Source organism: Borostomias antarcticus (assembly GCF_949987555.1).
Source record: "Borostomias antarcticus genome assembly, chromosome: 30".
NCBI lineage: Eukaryota > Metazoa > Chordata > Actinopteri > Stomiiformes > Stomiidae > Borostomias > Borostomias antarcticus.
In genome coordinates, this window is record NC_140263.1 from 3121251 (window position 1) to 3141353 (window position 20103).

General features: G+C 48.4%; 2 protein-coding genes across 3 annotated transcripts; both read left to right on the top strand.

Annotated features, from left to right (window-relative positions):
- The first annotated feature begins 4371 nt into the window (after positions 1-4371).
- hsdl2 (hydroxysteroid dehydrogenase like 2) lies at positions 4372-13030 on the top strand. The gene is made up of 11 exons (XM_084460223.1): positions 4372-4564; positions 4930-5093; positions 5589-5687; positions 5820-5934; positions 6351-6454; positions 6986-7084; positions 10789-10983; positions 11055-11126; positions 12078-12230; positions 12315-12443; positions 12618-13030. The coding sequence occupies exons 1-11, from the start codon at positions 4548-4550 to the stop codon at positions 12728-12730; spliced, it is 1260 nt and encodes a 419-aa protein (XP_084316349.1). The 5' UTR covers positions 4372-4547; the 3' UTR covers positions 12731-13030.
- A 1040-nt stretch (positions 13031-14070) lies between these two features.
- Positions 14071-18388, top strand: kiaa1958 (KIAA1958 ortholog). Of its 2 annotated transcripts, XM_084460233.1 has the most exons (5): positions 14071-14132; positions 14546-15575; positions 16061-16240; positions 16515-16703; positions 17691-18388. In XM_084460233.1, the coding sequence occupies exons 2-5, from the start codon at positions 14552-14554 to the stop codon at positions 17996-17998; spliced, it is 1701 nt and encodes a 566-aa protein (XP_084316359.1). In that variant the 5' UTR covers positions 14071-14132; positions 14546-14551; the 3' UTR covers positions 17999-18388. The 2 variants fall into 2 exon arrangements, with proteins under 2 accessions (XP_084316359.1, XP_084316360.1); XM_084460234.1 differs by lacking the exon at positions 14071-14132 and having other exon boundaries at positions 14498-15575.
- The last annotated feature ends 1715 nt before the right edge of the window (positions 18389-20103 follow it).

The following is a 20103-nucleotide window of genomic DNA, read 5'->3' on the forward strand; positions in this document are numbered from 1 at the left end:
TAATCTTCTTGGTCAAGGGCGTGGGTTGATTAATCAAGTGAATGTATCACACTGATCTGATACTTAGGAGAAAGACACTTTAATCAACCCATCCTAGCCCGGCTGCCTAATTGAGCAGTCATGAAAATGTGTTTAGGAGTTTTTGGTGGACCTTGTTTAACAAACTATAAGCCACGTAGCATCCTTATTGTAACATCAAACCATCATTAGTGAGATTTTAAAAACCTAAGAGCTGGAATATTCTAGACTAATGTCCCCAGAGACATACATTTGATCTGATTCTGACAGCAGGTGGGCACAGTGGTGCCGTGACCCAGACTACAGTGCCTGTTTCATCAGAGAGACAGGGTGGTGTACCCAGCTTCTGCGCCGCATGGTTATACTGCACTTCAATGTCTCTATATTGTTGATACTGTGATGTAATGTTTTATAATGTGTCAGCGCAGTGAATGATTGCAATGCTGTGGTTAGCGGCATGTCATGTTAAGACCAGATTTATCTCAGTCAAGCATGTGGAAACTTGCCACACTGGTCTGACCAGTCTAACAGCAGTCCTGCACACTCTAGAGATACCAGCACCTCCACCGGAGTCTGTGTGTAAGCCAAGTAGGATGGTTAAGGTGAGACAGACACCTGTAAGCTAACACAGTAGCTCGGGGGGGGGGGGCGGCTGTATCTCATTCCGGAATCCAGCTCCCTCCCATGAGAGCTGGCTGCATCCCATTCCAAAAAGATCTAAAAGCAACACACCTTATCCTCTGCTGTGCCTGGATGAGGGAGGAGAGGAAGAGACGGGAATGGAATGCTAGAAGGATGGAATGCATCCATCCATTTTGCAGTCCTTTGTTTTTGTTTGTCTCCCTTTGTACCTGGGCTGCGCTCCGGGCTGATGTAACAGTTGGTTGGGGGGCGCATTATAAATAAAAATAACATAACATAACATCCACAGTAGACCGGGTTAGCAACTGTAACCCTGACCACAGTAGACCGGGTTAGCAACTGTAACCCTGACCACAGTAGACTGGTCGGTTAGCAACTGTAACCCTAACCACAGTAGACTGGTCGGTTAGCAACTGTAACCCTAACCACAGTAGACTGATGGGTTAGCAACTGTAACCCTAACCACAGTAGACTGATGGGTTAGCAACTGTATCCATAACCACAGTAGACTGATGGGTTAGCAACTGTAACCATAACCACAGTAGACTGATGGGTTAGCAACTGTAACCGAACCACAGTAGACTGATGGGTTAGCAACTGTAACCATAACCACAGTAGACTGATGGGTTAGCAACTGTAACAATAACCACAGAAGACTGATGGGTTAGCAACTGTAACCATAACCACAGTAGACTGATGGGTTAGCAACTGTAACAATAACCACAGAAGACTGATGGGTTAGCAACTGTAACAATAACCACTGTAGACTGATGGGTTAGCAACTGTAACCATAACCACAGTAGACTGATGGGTTAGCAACTGTAACCCTGACCACAGTAGACTGATGGGTTAGCAACTGTAACCCGAACCACAGTAGACTGATGGGTTAGCAACTGTAACCCTAACCACAGTAGACTGATGGGTTAACAACCATAACCCGAACGACGACCAGCACCAACTCCAACCAGCCTGGAGCTGATCCGATTTATCAATCAACCAATCACCCTGCATTCTACGCAAACGTGCGACCTGGCAGAGAAACTAGTACAGCACTGTTTGAATTAGCTCAAAATTCCCCTCCCTCCTCCCGTCCACCTCCCTCCCTTCACTCTCTCCTGTCTCCTCATTTCCTTGTAAAAACACTGATGTAATATCACGGGATTGGTAACAGCTGAGTTGGAATTACATAATCTAACCCTAACATAACCCTCGGGTCATCTCCAGGGAGGGAAGAGGGGGAGGCTTATTCAGGTGGGGTCAGGGTTATGTGGGGGTCAAAGCTAGGGTCAGGGTTATATGGGGTCAGGGCTGCTCTGTAACCTCCCACTAAAGCCACCGGCTCAGTCCTGTGGTCACATGCCTTCGTAGCTCTTTTTTTTTGCTTACAGAATCAGATTTATCTTATCGGTCCACAACCATCTCCACTGTCTTTAGAGCATTGGCCTCGAGGTTGTTTGGCTGCAACCGGACATCAAATGATCAATCTACCACCTGTAGGCGTACTCATCCCTATCAAGGATGAGTGTGATGAGGGTGGTGTCGTCTGCAAACGTCAGGATCTTGACAGACCGGTGGCTGGAGGTGCAGCTGTTTGTGTTTCAGGGAGAAGAGTAAGGGGGAAAGGACGCAGCCTTGGGGGGAACCGGTGCTGATGATCCTTGAGACATGTTTCCTCACCTTCACATGCTGCTTCCTGTCAGACAGGAAGTCGGTGATCCACCTGCAGGTGAAGGCAGGCATGTGCAGTTGGGAGTCACTGTAGTCATTAAGTCTTGTGATCCTTGTTTTTTTTGAGAGACGGGGATGATGGTATGGTCTTGAAGCAAGCTAGTGGCATGTCTCTGTGTTAGAAATGTCAGTGAAGACAGCATCAGCACAGTGCTTCAGGGTGGAAGGAGACAGAGTTTGGTCCAGCTGTTTTGCGGGGGTTCTACACCTCACTGTCTTACATTTCACATTTACATTACATCACTGGGTTCAATCTCGAGTCCACTGACTCACACATACATGTGACCCCCTCCCATAAACACTGCTTTGGTCAATTATATAACAGAACCTGCCCACCTATGACTAGCAATGGGGTGACTGGGGAGAACTGAAGAGTGAGTTTATCCACTTAAACTGGCTTAGCTGAAATTACACTGTGGGAAAGATTTAGTGGAAAATGCTATGCAAGTTGGACAAATTATAATGCATCTCATAGGTGAGCAACTGCGTTTAGACACTCGTGCCCAGGCTGCACCTCAAACCTTAGACTAGCCAGAGTCAGAGCTCTGGGCTGGAGTTTCCAGCAGGGGGCGGTAGTGATTTGTATTTGGAGACCAGCTCGTCATATCATATGGAGGATGGCAAACTACTCGTTTCCCCCGTATTACAAGCGGGAAATTGTTATAGCCTACAAGTGTACCTGTCTATCTACAGTGAAGCATTTCATTGTAGGCCTATATGGCACCATAGTCTGGGGCCTTTCTCGTTCGGTGTTGTTTTTCCGGTCTAGAGCGGAAGCGCGATGACGCATCGCATCATCATCCGGTCTGGACCGGAAGACGAACTGTTGTTGTAATGTTTTTACTGTAGGCTGCACATGGTGACGTTTCGAGTAGATAACATTCGCGATGGCATCACCAGGCATAACACCGACGAAAATGGTAAAAGAAGATGCGAGGAGAACTACCGGTTAAGGACAAATAAAGCAAGCGGATGTTGGAGGCGGGCTCTACAGGTTCTAGCCGGATGAGGGGGCGGGCTTAAGGCAGTGACGTAAATACTGTAGATATCCCCGAGGAGAGACTAATGGCACCCATGCTATCAAATCATATTTATCCTATCTAAAATCTCCATTGTTGCTACATTAAATCAAACTTTATTTATATAGAGGCAACCCAGTGCGCTTTACAGAGAGTAGAGGACGATGTACAGAGATCATAGCCCTAATTTGGAAGCAAAAAAAAGGTTCACCCATCTGGACCAATATAGCTGAACAGTTAAAACTCTTCCCTGTCCTCTCAACGAGACGATCAAGCAAGCAAGCTCCGGGAACATGTTTAATTCTAGAACATTTTACAGTATTGCATGGCATTAATACTTAATTATAAGAAACAAGACTATCAGTAGAGCAGATACATAGATTCAAGATCAGTTTATTAGCCAAGTTCACGCATACTAGGAATTTGAGTAGGCTGATGCAGACGACATAGAGATGACCAGGACAGGACAGGACAGGACAGGACAGGACAGGACAGGACAGGACAGGACAGGACAGTGCAAAGCCATGACAGTGCAAAACAGTACAAGAAATACTGCAAATACAACATACAAAACACAGTGCAAGCAAACAGTGTGCTAACTATCCTTGGAATCCATTTTAGAATATTGTATTTCACACAATAGGCTCTGTGCACCAGCTCCACTACTTCCGGAAAGTCACTTGGCATCTTTATTTCCTGTCCTATATGATTGGATTAAGTGATTAATCAGGTGTGCGCTGGGTCTGCCGCACAACTGATTAATCACTTCATCCAATCATATAGAACAGGAAATAAAGATGCAAAGTTACTTTCAGGAAGTAGTGGAGCTGGTGCACAAACACAGTAGCACTCGCAAAGGCTTCTGGGACTGCGACTGTGGGATCTTGAGCAAACGAATCTTTGCTTGGTTGAAACCGGAAGTGGATGGAGTAGGTCTTCCTCCAAGATCTGTAACTGGGGGAAAGGCTACGGACGTGGATGTCATTCGCAGTAAGCTAGTTTCAGCTACACTTTTACAAAGACCGGATTGTTTCTAGCCAGCCAGCAAACTATTAACTCCTGTGGACTTGTATATCTGCTAGTTGTCCTCGTAAAACCTACAACGTATCTATACTGACTCTTGCAGTAAAGAAGCTCAAAATGCTGCAAAACACGGGGTAAGTTGAATCGGCACAATAGCTCTCCAGAAAGCTGTAACTCATACAGATTTTAGCAGTAGTTTTAAGCAGAGGTTTCTCTCTGGTTTCAATAGTCATAATGGAAATAATTCACGTTGTCACACCATCCTAGGTTGGGCTAGGATAGTTAGCACAGCCAGATATTGAGAGAATGAAAGGCATGGAAAAAAAACAGGCCGGGTGACTTGAGTGAAACATCACAACCTTTGCCCCACTAAACCTGCAATGTGGTTGAAGGGACACCTGGAGGACAAGGGCCCGACCCCTGAGGCCCCTGTGGCTTCTCTGAACTAGAAGCCCCCCCGTGGTCCTGTTTTGATCTGTGACTGTCTTGTGTGCTGCAGTAAGCTGGCCGGGTGCACCCTCTTCATCACTGGAGCAAGTCGTGGGATTGGGAAAGCCATCGCCTTGAAAGCTGCCAAGGATGGTGCCAACATTGTCATTGCGGCTAAAACGGCACAAGCCCACCCCAAACTGCCTGGCACCATCTATACAGCAGCAGAGGAAAGTGAGTAGCCTACAAGTGTACCTTGCGGGGCGGCTGTAGCTCAGTTGGTAGAGCGGGTCGTTCAATGATCGAAGGGTCAGTGGTTCGAATCCCGGCTCCGACTGTCCACATGTCGAAGTGTCCTTGAGCAAGACACCTAACCCCAAATTGCTCCCAATGAGCAGGTTAGCACCTTGCATGGCAGCTACCGCCATTGGTGTGTGAATGTGTGTGTGAATGGGTGAATGAGAGGCCATTGTAAAGCGCTTTGAGTGCCGCTAAGGTGGAAAAGCGCTATATAAGTGTAGTCCATTTACCATTTACCTTGCATAGAATAGAATGTTTATTTGCCATGTAATAAGTACAGATACGTGTACATTCTAATTCTTATCGCTTGTCCTTACAGTATCTTATTAGTACTAACCAGTTCCCAGTGTGTGTGACTATTGTGTCGTGTGTCCCTGGTGTGTGTGTGTGTCTGTGTGTGACCCCTTTCCCTGTGTGTCCGTGTGCCAGTCGAGGCGGCGGGGGGGAAAGCTCTGCCCTGCATCGTGGACGTGAGGGACGAGCAGCAGGTGGGAGCAGCGGTCGAGCAGGCCGTGCAGAGGTTTGGAGGTGAGCTCCAGCGGCCACGTGGGCACTCCTAGACCAGCTTGTCATGTTCACCGAGCAGGTGTCGCACTCAACGTAGCACACCCAAGAGTTTACCAGTGCGTGTGTGTGTTTGTAACTTCTCTGTCTCTGCAGGTATCGATATCTTGGTAAATAACGCTAGTGCCATTAACCTGACTGGAACGCTTGAAACGTCCATGAAGAAGGTTGACCTGATGATGGGGGTTAACCTCAGGGGTACATACCTGACGTGAGTCTGCAAGACATGATGCTCTGTATCATCAATCAATCAAAGCTATATTTGTATAGCGCATTTCATACCCAGAGGCAACACAATGCGCTTTACAGAGAACAAGGGAGGTGGGCATATGACCCACTCTCTACATATTCCAGAGGGAAGCAAAAAAAACAGTAATCACCCGGGGGCCAGATAAGTGAGCTGTAAAAATTCTTCCCTGACCCCTCTCAACAAGGCGATCGAGCAAGCTCCTGGAGTATGTTTATCTACCGGCTAAGAACATTTATAAAGCAATACCTCATATACTATTAGTCCTTGTAGATATGAACTGTTTGGTTCCAACAATCCCCCTTTTCTTGGTCGTGTGTGTTGCGCGCTATCCTGGAGAACTCTTGTTTGGCTCAGCGTTGTTGCGTCTGTTCAACCAGGTCAAAGCTCTGCATCCCCCACCTCCTGAAGAGTAAAAACCCTCACATCCTGAACCTCAGTCCACCGCTCAACCTGAACCCCATCTGGTTCAAGAACCACACAGGTCAGTTTGGTCATGTGATCACGTACTGTAGCTACAGTACAGTAACTAGCACCTCCACCACTAGCTCAGTAACGTGTGTTTATTAAAGGAGAATGTTCGTTTTTGACAACCTGGACCTTATTTACTGCATATTATAAGACGTTTGACTCACCGAGATAACTTTGGTGTAATTCTGTCTTGTAGAAGAAATTTAAAATCCAGCGCGAGCCAAGTATATCCATGTAATGGCGGCGGATGGGGCACTGAGAATGCAGCTTCTAAAAAAATCTATTTTCTGCCGCGAAACAGTTGTTTTCATCAATCTGTTTTTATGAATAGCTAGTTGTGCTTACATAGAGCGAGGGCTTGTTGTGGTTTTATGGATTTAAAATTTCTTCTACAGGCCTCCGAATTACACCAAAGTTATCTCGGTGAGTCAAACGTCTTATAATATGCCGTAAATAAGGTCCAGGTTGTCAAAAAACGAACATTCTCCTTTAAGGGTCTTAATTCAGCCTGTCATCACCAACATACTGCTCCATCTCTGCTTAGCGTACACCATGGCCAAGTATGGCATGTCCATGTGCGTGCTGGGAATGGCGGAGGAGTTCAGAGGGTCCATCGCCGTCAACGCCCTCTGGCCAAAGACGGGTGAGTGCCACGGCGTGCCACTGTTACCACGGTAACCTTCCGGCAAGAGAGGAGAGCCCCATGATGGTGTGAGCGTTGCCATGGTAACCCTCTGCTGGTCAACCAGCAACCAGAAGAGTTGTTTGGGGAAGTGGAGAGTTGATCTTGAACTCTTGGTTAGCTAGCTAGCTGATTCTCCTGTGTGTTAGCTGGTTAGCTAGCTAGCTGATTCTCCTGTGTGTGTTAGCTGGTTAGCTAGCTAGCTGATTCTCCTGTGTGTGTTAGCTGGTTAGCTAGCTAGCTGATTCTCCTGTGTGTGTTAGCTAGCTAGCTGATTCTCCTGTGTGTGTTAGCTGGTTAGCTAGCTAGCTGATTCTCCTGTGTGTGTTAGCTGGTTAGCTAGCTAGCTGATTCTCCTGTGTGTTAGCTGGTTAGCTAGCTAGCTGATTCTCCTGTGTGTGTTAGCTGGTTAGCTAGCTAGCTGATTCTCCTGTGTGTGTTAGCTGGTTAGCTAGCTAGCTGATTCTCCTGTGTGTGTTAGCTGGTTAGCTAGCTAGCTGATTCTCCTGTGTGTTAGCTGGTTAGCTAGCTAGCTGATTCTCCTGTGTGTTAGCTGGTTAGCTAGCTAGCTGATTCTCCTGTGTGTGTTAGCTGGTTAGCTAGCTAGCTGATTCTCCTGTGTGTGTTAGCTGGTTAGCTTGCTAGCTGATTCTCCTGTGTGTGTTAGCTGGTTAGCTAGCTAGCTGATTCTCCTGTGTGTGTTAGCTGGTTAGCTAGCTAGCTGATTCTCCTGTGTGTGTTAGCTGGTTAGCTAGCTAGCTGATTCTCCTGTGTGTTAGCTAGCTAGCTGATTCTCCTGTGTGTGTTAGCTGGTTAGCTAGCTAGCTGATTCTCCTGTGTGTTAGCTGGTTAGCTAGCTAGCTGATTCTCCTGTGTGTTAGCTGGTTAGCTAGCTAGCTGATTCTCCTGTGTGTGTTAGCTGGTTAGCTAGCTAGCTGAGTCTCCTGTGTGTGTTAGCTGGTTAGCTAGCTAGCTGAGTCTCCTGTGTGTGTTAGCTGGTTAGCTAGCTAGCTGATTCTCCTGTGTGTGTTAGCTGGTTAGCTAGCTAGCTGATTCTCCTGTGTGTGTTAGCTGGTTAGCTAGCTAGCTGATTCTCCTGTGTGTGTTAGCTGGTTAGCTACCTAGCTGATTCTCCTGTGTGTTAGCTAGCTAGTTGATTCTCCTGTGTGTTTTATGGTTGGCTAGCTAGCTGATTCTCCTGTGTGTGTTAGCTGGTTAGCTAGCTAGCTGATTCTCCTGTGTGTTTTATGGTTAGCTAGCTAGCTGATTCTCCTGTGTGTGTTAGCTGCTTAGCTAGCTAGCTGATTCTCCTGTGTGTGTTAGCTGGTTAGCTAGCTAGCTGATTCTCCTGTGTGTGTTAGCTGGTTAGCTAGCTATCTGAGTCTCCTGTGTGTGTTAGCTGGTTAGCTAGCTAGCTGATTCTCCTGTGTGTGTTAGCTGGTTAGCTAGCTAGCTGATTCTCCTGTGTGTGTTAGCTGGTTAGCTAGCTAGCTGATTCTCCTGTGTGTGTTAGCTGGTTAGCTAGCTAGCTGATTCTCCTGTGTGTGTTAGCTGGTTAGCTAGCTAGCTGATTCTCCTGTGTGTGTTAGCTGGTTAGCTAGCTGATTCTCCTGTGTGTGTTAGCTGGTTAGCTAGCTAGCTGATTCTCCCCTGTGTGTGTTAGCTGGTTAGCTAGCTAGCTGATTCTCCTGTGTGTGTTAGCTGGTTAGCTAGCTAGCTGATTCTCCTGTGTGTTAGCTGGTTAGCTAGCTAGCTGATTCTCCTGTGTGTGTTAGCTGGTTAGCTAGCTAGCTGATTCTCCTGTGTGTGTTAGCTGGTTAGCTAGCTGATTCTCCTGTGTGTTAGCTGGTTAGCTAGCTAGCTGATTCTCCTGTGTGTTAGCTGGTTAGCTAGCTAGCTGATTCTCCTGTGTGTGTTAGCTGGTTAGCTAGCTAGCTGATTCTCCTGTGTGTGTTAGCTGGTTAGCTAGCTGATTCTCCTGTGTGTTAGCTGGTTAGCTATCTAGCTGAGTCTCCTGTGTGTGTTAGCTGGTTAGCTAGCTAGCTGATTCTCCTGTGTGTTAGCTGGTTAGCTAGCTAGCTGATTCTCCTGTGTGTTAGCTGGTTAGCTAGCTAGCTGAGTCTCCTGTGTGTGTTAGCTGGTTAGCTAGCTGATTCTCCTGTGTGTGTTAGCTGGTTAGCTAGCTAGCTGATTCTCCTGTGTGTGTTAGCTGGTTAGCTAGCTAGCTGATTCTCCTGTGTGTGTTAGCTGGTTAGCTAGCTAGCTGATTCTCCTGTGTGTGTTAGCTGGTTAGCTAGCTAGCTGATTCTCCTGTGTGTGTTAGCTGGTTAGCTAGCTAGCTGATTCTCCCCTGTGTGTGTTAGCTGGTTAGCTAGCTAGCTGATTCTCCTGTGTGTGTTAGCTGGTTAGCTAGCTAGCTGATTCTCCTGTGTGTTAGCTGGTTAGCTAGCTAGCTGATTCTCCTGTGTGTGTTAGCTGGTTAGCTAGCTAGCTGATTCTCCTGTGTGTGTTAGCTGGTTAGCTAGCTGATTCTCCTGTGTGTTAGCTGGTTAGCTAGCTAGCTGATTCTCCTGTGTGTTAGCTGGTTAGCTAGCTAGCTGATTCTCCTGTGTGTGTTAGCTGGTTAGCTAGCTAGCTGATTCTCCTGTGTGTGTTAGCTGGTTAGCTAGCTAGCTGATTCTCCTGTGTGTGTTAGCTGGTTAGCTAGCTAGCTGAGTCTCCTGTGTGTGTTAGCTGGTTAGCTAGCTAGCTGATTCTCCTGTGTGTTAGCTGGTTAGCTAGCTAGCTGAGTCTCCTGTGTGTGTTAGCTGGTTAGCTAGCTGATTCTCCTGTGTGTGTTAGCTGGTTAGCTAGCTAGCTGATTCTCCAGTGTGTGTTAGCTGGTTAGCTAGCTAGCTGATTCTCCTGTGTGTTAGCTGGTTAGCTAGCTAGCTGATTCTCCTGTGTGTGTTAGCTGGTTAGCTAGCTAGCTGATTCTCCTGTGTGTGTTAGCTGGTTAGCTATCTAGCTGATTCTCATGTGTGTGTTAGCTGGTTAGCTAGCTAGCTGATTCTCCTGTGTGTGTTAGCTGGTTAGCTAGCTAGCTGATTCTCCTGTGTGTTTTATGGTTAGCTAGCTAGCTGATTCTCCTGTGTGTGTTAGCTGGTTAGCTAGCTAGCTGATTCTCCTGTGTGTGTTAGCTGGTTAGCTAGCTAGCTGATTCTCCTGTGTGTTAGCTGGTTAGCTAGCTAGCTGATTCTTCTGTGTGTGTTAGCTGGTTAGCTAGCTAGCTGATTCTCCTGTGTGTTAGCTGGTTAGCTAGCTAGCTGATTCTCCTGTGTGTGTTATCTGGTTAGCTAGCTAGCTGATTCTCCTGTGTGTGTTAGCTGGTTAGCTAGCTAGCTGATTCTCCTGTGTGTGTTAGCTAGCTAGCTGATTCTCCTGTGTGTGTTAGCTAGCTAGCTGATTCTCCTGTGTGTGTTAGCTGGTTAGCTAGCTAGCTGATTCTCCTGTGTGTGTTAGCTGGTTAGCTAGCTAGCTGATTCTCCTGTGTGTGTTAGCTGGTTAGATAGCTAGCTGATTCTCCTGTGTGTGTTAGCAGGTTAGCTAGGTAGCTGAGTCTCCTGTGTGTGTTAGCTGGTTAGCTAGCTAGCTGACCATCCCTTACTGTTGACCTTTCGTTCCAGCCATCCAGACTGCTGCCATGGACATGCTGGGAGGCGCTGGGGTGGGCCAGCAGTGCAGGAAGGTGGACATCATGTCAGATGCGGCTTACTCCATCTTCTGTAAGCCCACCAGCTACACCGGAAACTTTGTCATCGACGAGGAACTGCTCAGGAAAGAGGGCATCCAAGACTTTGACAACTATGCCGTGGCCCCAGGTGTGTTAGGATTAGCCGTTTATCTACAGGATGTTGTGAAGGGTCAAACTGACTTGATTTGCTGTCCACAGGACACCCTCTGCTGCCAGACTTCTTCCTGGATGAAGAGCCTGAGGACCTGGTCAAACACATGGAGCAGCATGGTGAGAAACCCCACACAGGAACCTCAGACCTAGAACCCCACACAAGAACCTCAGACCCACACCTGGAGCCTAAGATCTAGAACCCCTGGACCTAGGAAGTGTGTAGGTTTTTATGTAAACATTATTTAAGCAGGGAGTCCCTTTGAGACGTATCTCTTTTGCAAGAGAGCCCTGCGAACACGATAAAAATATAAAATAAAAAAGGGAAATGGCTACAAAGTTGTTACATGCTTACTGAAAACTATTACAATCATCAGAAAAAGTCCCTGATCGATCCTTTGAAATGCCCTAATGACAGTAGCGGGTCAAATTGTAAAGAATTCTGAAGATTTGACAGTTATAATAGGATACTTGATACCATAGCATACTCATAATCAGAATCTGTTTATTTGCCAGGTAGTTCACAATTTGCTTTGGTCATTGATACATAATACTGATGGAGACAACATTGGACAGGTGCACCCGCAGCAGGGAGAGCGTGTACTCCAGTGGCGGTGGGAGGATGGTGTTGAAAGCAGAGCTGAAGTCCACAAACAGGATCTTGGCGTAGGTGCCTGCAGAGTCCAGGTGCTGTAGAATGTAGTGTAGGGCCGTGTTTACTGCATTGTCCACAGACCTGTTGGCTCTGCAGGCGAACTCAAAAGCATTAATTACTACAGAGGTCAGGGCGACAGGTCTGTAGTCATTAAGGCCAGTGATCCTTGCTTTCTTGGGGACGGGGATGATAGTGGAGGTCTTGAAGCAGGTGTGGAAGATGTCTGTGAACACCAGATACAGCTGGTCAGCGCAATACTTCAGGATGGAGGGAGAGACAGAGTCTGGTCCGGCCACTTTCCGGGGGTTCTGTGTCTTGTGGGGGTGGCGTGTGGGGGTGGCGTGCGGGGGTAGGGTCAGAACTGAGAACTTTAACCAGAGGGACAGCCTGGTCATCTGGATGTTCTTGTATTCCAGGTGCCTCCCCGGTGTTTAAGAGCGGGAAGAGCAGCAGTGAGGCGGCGGCAGCTCCAGGGGGACCAATCGAGGACACCTTCAACGTCATCAGGGGCGTCCTGAACCCTGAAGTGGTCAAAACCACACAGGGTGTTTACAAGTTTGACCTGTCAGGTGAGGCTCTGCTCAGCACTGGTGCCCACCAACGTTAACCCAGAATAGTTTCTTCAATTTTGTGTGTGTGTGTGTGTGTTTTAGGGGAGCATGCGGGTGTGTGGTACATTGATCTGAAGAACAATGCAGGCAGTGCGGGTAAAGGGGAGCCCCCGGTCACGGCTGATGTCGTTATGAGCATGGACAGCGCCGACTTCAGCAAGATGTTCGCAGGTGAGCAACTCCGACCACGGCGACATACTCAAACCACGCAACCCCACAAAACAAACTACCCGGTACTACACCTGCTCTTAGAACGACTCTATTAGTCTGCACTGTGTAGTTCTGTCTTACGTGCCTGATATATATTCAACGCAGGCGTGTAGCGTTGTGCTCTGCTTCTCCCAGGGAACCTCAAGCCCACCATGGCCTTCATGTCCGGCAAGTTGAGGATCAAGGGAGACATGACTATGGCCATCAAGATGGAGAAGATGATGGCCATGATGAAGTCCAAGCTCTAATTGCACGACCATGTGTGAAAGTAACCGTCTACCTTTTGTAAAATCCAGTTTCTATAAATAAAGTGTGTGGTGTAATTGTACTTTTTTTGTAATTGATGCAAGTTAAATTAAGACTAGGCTCAATGAAGACTGCATATTTGACTAGTAGCTTTAACTCAGAGGCATTGGGGTTTTATGATGTGGATTAAACATGGCTGGGTTTCTTTATTCATGACGTTACTAAAATGCTAAATGTGTATTTCCGGCGAACACGGGAAAGGTGTTGTACCATACATGATTTATCACTTGGTAAATAAACAACCTCGCTTTACAGGACTAAGTATTTTCACTTTTGTCAGTCAAGAACTATAAGAAAAGTACCCAGTGGACATAATGGCGACCCATCCCTGTACGTAGCTGAGAGAAGAGGTAGCTATAAACTAGCTTGTTGCTAATTTAGGCTAGTTTGTTAGACGCTTTAGCAGCTAGGCTACTTATGGTGCGTTCGTTTATAACTGGGAGGTGGCAAATTGCGACTTGCTACTAGGAATGATTAAATAAAACACCGCATGAACTCACACTTCCTCGTCGCAAATTCGGATGTTTCTCAGCCCCCAGTTGCTCGAATGCACTAGATATAACTAGATAACTGTGATATAATGGTATATAGATATAACTAGGTAACTGTGATATAATGGTATATAGATATAACTAGGTAACTGTGATATAATGGTATATAGATATAACTAGATAACTGATATAATGGTATATAGATATAACTAGGTAACTGTGATATAATGGTATATAGATATAACTAGGTAACTGATATAATGGTATATAGATATAACTAGGTAACTGTGATATAATGGTATATAGATATAACTAGGTAACTTTGATATAATGGTATATAGATATAACTAGGTAACTGTGATATAATGGTATATAGATATAACTAGGTAACTGTGATATAATGGTATATAGATATAACTAGGTAACTGATATAATGGTATATAGATATAACTAGGTAACTGTGATATAATGGTATATAGATATAACTAGGTAACTGTGATATAATGGTATATAGATATAACTAGGTAACTGATATAATGGTATATAGATATAACTAGGTAACTGTGATATAATGGTATATAGATATAACTAGGTAACTGATATAATGGTATATAGATATAACTAGGTAACTGATATAATGGTATATATCTGAATGCACACAGGTCGGAGGTAGGTATTTTGCCACTTGCGACTTGCCACCTCCGACCACAAACGAACGCACCCTAACAGTCCAGGGTCTTTGTTCTACTGTAGCTAGCTATGCTATGCTAATCAAAATGCTAGTGAGAGGTGACGGCTGGCTGTGTGCTAACTAGTGCATACCAGGGAGTTAGCATTAGCTTGGGGCTAACAGGTATTATTATAGCTACTAAGCTAACGTTTTCCGTTTTATTGATGTTCGTGCTAAGTTAGAACTGATCCTACATCAGTTCCCATGCTACAGTATCTAGCTAGGCTGGCTATAAGGTTAGCTAGCATAGCAGCTAGCCGCGAGTAGCGTTAGCATGCTAGCCTAGCTAGCACGTATTATGAGTATATAATATCATATTAAACATGTCTAGCTGGCTATGCTGTCTGACAGGGGTAGCTAGCAAGTTATGCTAGTTAGCAGTGTGATAGATAAGGCTATCAAGCTACCCAGAAGGTAACAGAGGGACTGGAAGTGTCACCATGCAACCTCCTGTCACCCCAGCAGCATCACAGTAGAGGTTTGATGGCCTCCCCAGGCCTTTTAATGTTTTCAACACTCAGTTCTCATCTCTGAAGGTCCTCATGACGTCTTATGACCTGGACACGGCCCTCTCTCTCCAGAAGGACGCGTTTGCGATGGAGGATTGCCTGCACACCTCGTCGGAGAACCTGTCCAAGCTGGTGCGCTGGGCCCACAGCCACGGCACCATCTGCAGCCTCATCCCCGGCCTCAAGCACCTGCTCACCGACGGCGCCCACGGCAGCCTCATCGCCATGTGGGGCTGCGGCGCCGGCCACGCCTACCACTGGCCCCTGAGTGCGCCCTGTAGGCCGGGCGGGAAGGAGCGGCCGTGCTACCCGGACGGCCGCGGCGTCCCCGGCGAGTCCCTGGGGGCCCAGCCCGCCCCCGGGGCCGGGGAGCGCTTCCTGGCCCGGTCCGCCATCGCCAACAAGGCCAAAAGCGGCGGCGTCCAGACGCGCGACTCGCTCTGCAACTTCTCCAACTGCAGCGAGGCGTCGGAGGCCGACGACAACGGCGAGGAATTCGGCGGCAACCTGTTTGACATGGCGTGCGAGTCTTCGGCCACCGACGAGGACGGGGAGTACGAGGCAGAGCCACCGGTCCGGAGCAGGGGGGGGGCGCTGCCCCCTGGGGGGTCGGACGACAGGGCCGTGAAGAGGATCAAGCAGGAGATGGCTGAACACTACTACCCAATTGCTCAGCTGGCTCCCAGGATCGATTCTGACCCCAGACCCAGCTCCTCAGCCAGGGGGGCGTCACTGGGACACAAGCCCTCCTCGGGGGACTGTCCGCCAGCCTCCTCTTCCTGTTCCCCGCTCAGCTCCTCCCCCCTCGCCTCGCTGGGCAAACCCTCCCGCGTCCCCCCCCCCGCCCCACAGCCCTCCCCCAGGCACCTGGAGCAGAGCGCCGCGCCCTGCCAGGGTCTAACCAACCAGGAGGAGGGCCGGCCGTCCGACGCCAGCCCCGCCCACCTGCCGCCCGGCCTGGGCTCTGAGGAGAAGGCTGGACCGGTGGGTCTGGGGGCGGAGCCGATGGCAGAACACGCCCTCAGCAGCAGCAATGACTCCATCAGAGAGGCTGCAGGTACCAGCCCCAACAACACTGATCCCAGATCTGATTCTGTATTGTGCATTGCCAACCTTTTGCTGTAACTTTCCCACTGCTGAAACGGCAGGTTTCCTCCTTATTAAAGTCCTTATCCATCCATCCATCCATCCACCCACCCACCCATCCATCCATCCATCCATCCGCCCATCCATCTGCCCATCCATCCATCCATCCATCCATCCATCCATCCATCCATCCATCCATCCATCCATCCATCCATCCATCCATCCATCCATCCATCCATCCACCCACCCACCCATCATCCATCCATCCATCCATTCACCCATCATCCATCCATCCACCCCCTCCCTCCCTCCATCCCTCCCTCCCAACCCCGCCAGGCTGAATTACAAGTGTAGTTCATCACACAAACATCACATCACACAATAACAACCCTTTGAGGTGCTTTGTTAAGTGTGTGTGTGTTTGTGTATTTATGTACGTGTGTGTGTGTGTTCCAGCGGGCCCAGCGCTGGGTGAGCTGGAGCGTCTGCGTGCGTTGCTACAGGCCGAGCGGAGCCGCAGTGAGCTGATGGGTCAGACGATCAGCAGCCTGGAGCAGGACAAGCAGCTGCTGCAGCAGGAGCTGACCAAGAAGGCCGAGCTCATCTGTGACTTCCTCCAGGACCAGCTACGCCCAGGTTTGACTCCCTCACACACACACACACACACACACACACACACACACACACACACACACACACACACACACACTCAAACACACACACACACACACACACACACACCTCATCTGTGACTTCCTGCAGGACCAGCTACGCCCAGGTTTGACTCCCTCCCTCCCTCCCTCACACACACACACACACACACACACACACACACACACACACACACACACACACACACACACACCTCATCTGTGTCATCTTCATCATGTGTGTTTTCTCTCTGCTCCAGAGAAGAGGAGGACTCACCCGTCCAATCAGGAGCCAGGGAGCTCCCACATGGTCCCGTTTGTCGAGGAGGCAGCATTTGATTCGCCGGTGCTGTTCGACTCGTTCGAGGAGGTGGAGCTCCACCCTCTGGACCGTCACCGAGGCCTGAAGACCAAGAGGAGCAGAGACGGGGAGAACACACGAGTCAGGAGTAAGAGCCTACACCCTACACCCTAAACCCTTCACCCTACACACTACACCCTAAACCCTACACCCTACACCCTACACCCTACACCCTAACCCCTACACCCTAACCCCTAACCCCTAACCCCTAACCCCTAACCCCTAACCCCTAACCCCTACACCCTACACCCTAACCCCTACACCCTAACCCCTACACCCTAACCCCTAACCCCTAACCCCTACACCCTACACCCTAACCCCTACACCCTAACCCCTACACCCTACACCCTACACCCTAACCCCTACACCCTACACCCTAACCCCTAACCCCTACACCCTAACCCCTAACCCTACACCCTACACCCTAACCCCTACACCCTACATCCTACACCCTACATCCTACACCCTAAACCCTACACCCTAACCCTTAAACCCTAAATCCTACACCCTTACCCTACACCCTAACCCCTACACCCTAACCCCTACACCCTAAACCCTAACCCTACACCCTAGCCCCTAACCCCTACACCCTTACCCTACACCCTAACCCCTACACCCTAAACGCTACACCCTAACCCCTACACCCTAACCCCTACACCCTAAACGCTACACCCTAACCCCTACACTCTAACCCTAAACCCTAGGAGATGAAGAGACAGGAGGTGAGGAGATCGGAGTTGAGGAGATAAGACAGATGATGAGGAGACAGGAGGTGAGGAGATAATACAGGAGGTGAGGAGATGAGGAGATAAGACAGGAGGTGAGGAGAGGAGACAAGAGGAGAGGAGAGGATACAGGAGGCAAGGAGATAAGACAGGAGGAGAGGAGACAGGACCTTTGGATTATTGGGGAAACAAATGATGGACCTTTAAGATTTGTATTTGAGTACCCTTGCCCTACACTCTAACCTTACACCCTAACCCCTTCACTGTAAACCCTACAGCCTACACCCTAACCCCTACATGGTAAGCCCTACACCCTAACCCTGCTTTTCGATCTGTGTCTCTCTCCCTAGTGAAGAATGTGGTGGGAGTGATCGCCCGCTACATGGCGTCTCTCCAGGAGTTCCGACGCAGCGTGTCCATGAAGGTCGCGTTCGACCGCGTCGGGGTGGACCGCAACACCATCTCCCGCACGGCGGCCATCGCTGAGCTGAGCCTGGCGGCGCCGGAGGTGTTCCACGCGCTGGCGCCCTGGGACGAGAAGGAGGAGACGCTGGCGCACTACGCCCACCGCTGCCGCCAGGCCATGGACGACAACATCAAGGCCAAGATTAAGGGCATGAAGGCCAAGGGAGACCTGCTGCCCATCGTCAGCAAGTAGACTGGACCTGGTTTGGGCCTGGGAGGACTAGTAGAGACCTGGACCTAGAGAAACTAGTATAAACCAGGGCCTGGTTCTGGGCGTGGAGGGAGCTAGTATAAACCAGGGCCTGGTTCTGGGGCTTGGGGGGAACTAGTATAAACCCGGTCCTGGTTCTGGGCTTGGACGGTTTGGCATCAGGCTGACAGACTGGATCTGGTGTGTGTGTGTGTGTGTGTGTGTGTGTGTGTGTGTGTGTGTGTGCGCGTTGCCCCTGGTTCCTGGAGATGATGTTGCTGGATACTGTACGTGTGTCATGATGTTGTCGAACCTTAAGCCTCTCAGCATTCTGGTGACTCAAGATTCCTCTATGTGTCACATGTAATGTACGGTGTACAGTCACAGTGAAATGATTATGCTAGCAGACCCTTCGCTGCTCCTGTTGAAGAAAAAATCACCTCAAACCCGGGACACGTGTCTGATTGTACCACACACCTTTACAACACATGAGAACACCAGGAAACCTGGGACCGTTCCTTCTTTGTATGTCACTTAACAAATCCAGGCTTCGTTGACATTAAAGTTAAAAGTCCCGATGATCGTCACACACCTGAGTGTGTGAAATTCGTTCTCCGCATTTGACCCATCATCCCCTGGGGGAGCGGTGAGCAGCAGCGGTGCCGCGCTCGGGAATCATTTGGTGATGTAGCCCCCCAATTCCAACCCTTGATGCTGAGAGCCAAGCAGGGAGGCAATGGGTACCATTTTTATAGTCTTTGGTAAGACTCGGCCAGGGATCGAACTCACGACCTCCCAGTCTCAGGGCGGCACTCTAACCACAAGGCCACTGAGCTGGTTCCCCACTGAGCTGACATATCCTGGAGTTGGTTAACACGCTCATTTATATCCAGGATTTTCACTTCCCACACCTGTAGACGGGTGACAAATTTAAAGGAACAGCCTGAATAAATGAGTCGAGATGCATAACAAATGCAGATGCTTCCGTACAGGTCCACGGCATGATTTACATCAATTAACCAATTAAGAAATAATTAAGAAAGAACAATTAAGAAAATAATTAAGAAAGAACAATTAAGAAAAATAATTAAGAAAGAACAATTAAGAAATTAACAAACCATGTTCTGTGGCGTTTATAAACATGCTGAGCAGGCCCAGTTGACCTTGGATTTTGGATCAAGATGGCAAGAGGAAAAAATGTAAGTGACTATGACTTCAGTATTGGGGCGTGGGTGACGGTAGCTTCAGTCACAAAGACTGCTCAACTGGCTAGTGTCTCGGTAGGAACAATAACTAAAGTGACATCTGCATATCTATGACAAAGACATCAGTAAGAAAACCAGTAATTGGTTTCAGAAGTTACACAAGAAATACACATCTATCTAGAATCTAGTCTAGAATACACATCTATACCGGTATGGATGGATTATGTACCGTACATGGTATAAATATGGACATAATTAACCTGGGGGGAGGGCATGGGTTTATTATGTACATGTTATATATTTGAACCATTTAATTGGTCTAAACAGATGTCCTGTTTTGACGGAACATTCCATGAAATTGACTTATATTCATATTCAAAACAGGAAGCTCGTTTGGACCAGTTTCCCTAGTGACTGAAAAATCCCTTGAAATGGTCTACAGATAATTAATCCAGGGGGTGAGAACTGTCATACGCATTTACATACACAATGTGTGGTGATGTTATATACACTATAGTCATTCTAACTATGTACACTAGATATGGTGACATGCATACACTAGTTAGTCGTTCAGGTGCATGGCCTGGGGGAAGAAGCTCTTCCTCAGTCTCTCCGTGCTTGCTGTGTGGGTGTGGTCCCTTTTTCCTGACCGAAGCAGAGAGAACAGTCCCCTTGCCTGGGTGGCTGGGGGTCTTCGGGATCCCGTTGTCCTTGGTCTTGCGTCTCTTGGTGTAGATGTCCTCGAGGTGGGAGAGTGGCTCTCCTAAGGTACGTTCAGTTGACCGTACCGCTCTCTGTAGGGCCTTACCTGAGATCCTGAGAGCTACTGTTCCCGTACCAGTCGGGAGGCCCTCAATCATGCATGAGTAGAAGCTCTTTTGAATCTGGTGGGACGCTCTGAAT

What these genes read in the sequence shown, in the direction of transcription:
- hsdl2 (XM_084460223.1), top strand. An exon ending in GGCCGTGCAGAGGTTTGGAG is followed by an intron (nt 5,688 to 5,819) that starts GTGAGCTCCAGC and finishes CTGTCTCTGCAG; the next exon opens with GTATCGATATCTTGGTAAAT. An exon ending in CTGGTTCAAGAACCACACAG is followed by an intron (nt 6,455 to 6,985) that starts GTCAGTTTGGTC and finishes ATCTCTGCTTAG; the next exon opens with CGTACACCATGGCCAAGTAT.
- kiaa1958 (XM_084460233.1), top strand. Translation starts at nt 14,552, where the DNA reads ATGACGTCTTATGACCTGGACACGGCCCTCTCTCTCCAGAAGGACGCG. An exon ending in CCAGGACCAGCTACGCCCAG is followed by an intron (nt 16,241 to 16,514) that starts GTTTGACTCCCT and finishes TCTCTGCTCCAG; the next exon opens with AGAAGAGGAGGACTCACCCG. An exon ending in GGAGAACACACGAGTCAGGA is followed by an intron (nt 16,704 to 17,690) that starts GTAAGAGCCTAC and finishes CTCTCTCCCTAG; the next exon opens with TGAAGAATGTGGTGGGAGTG.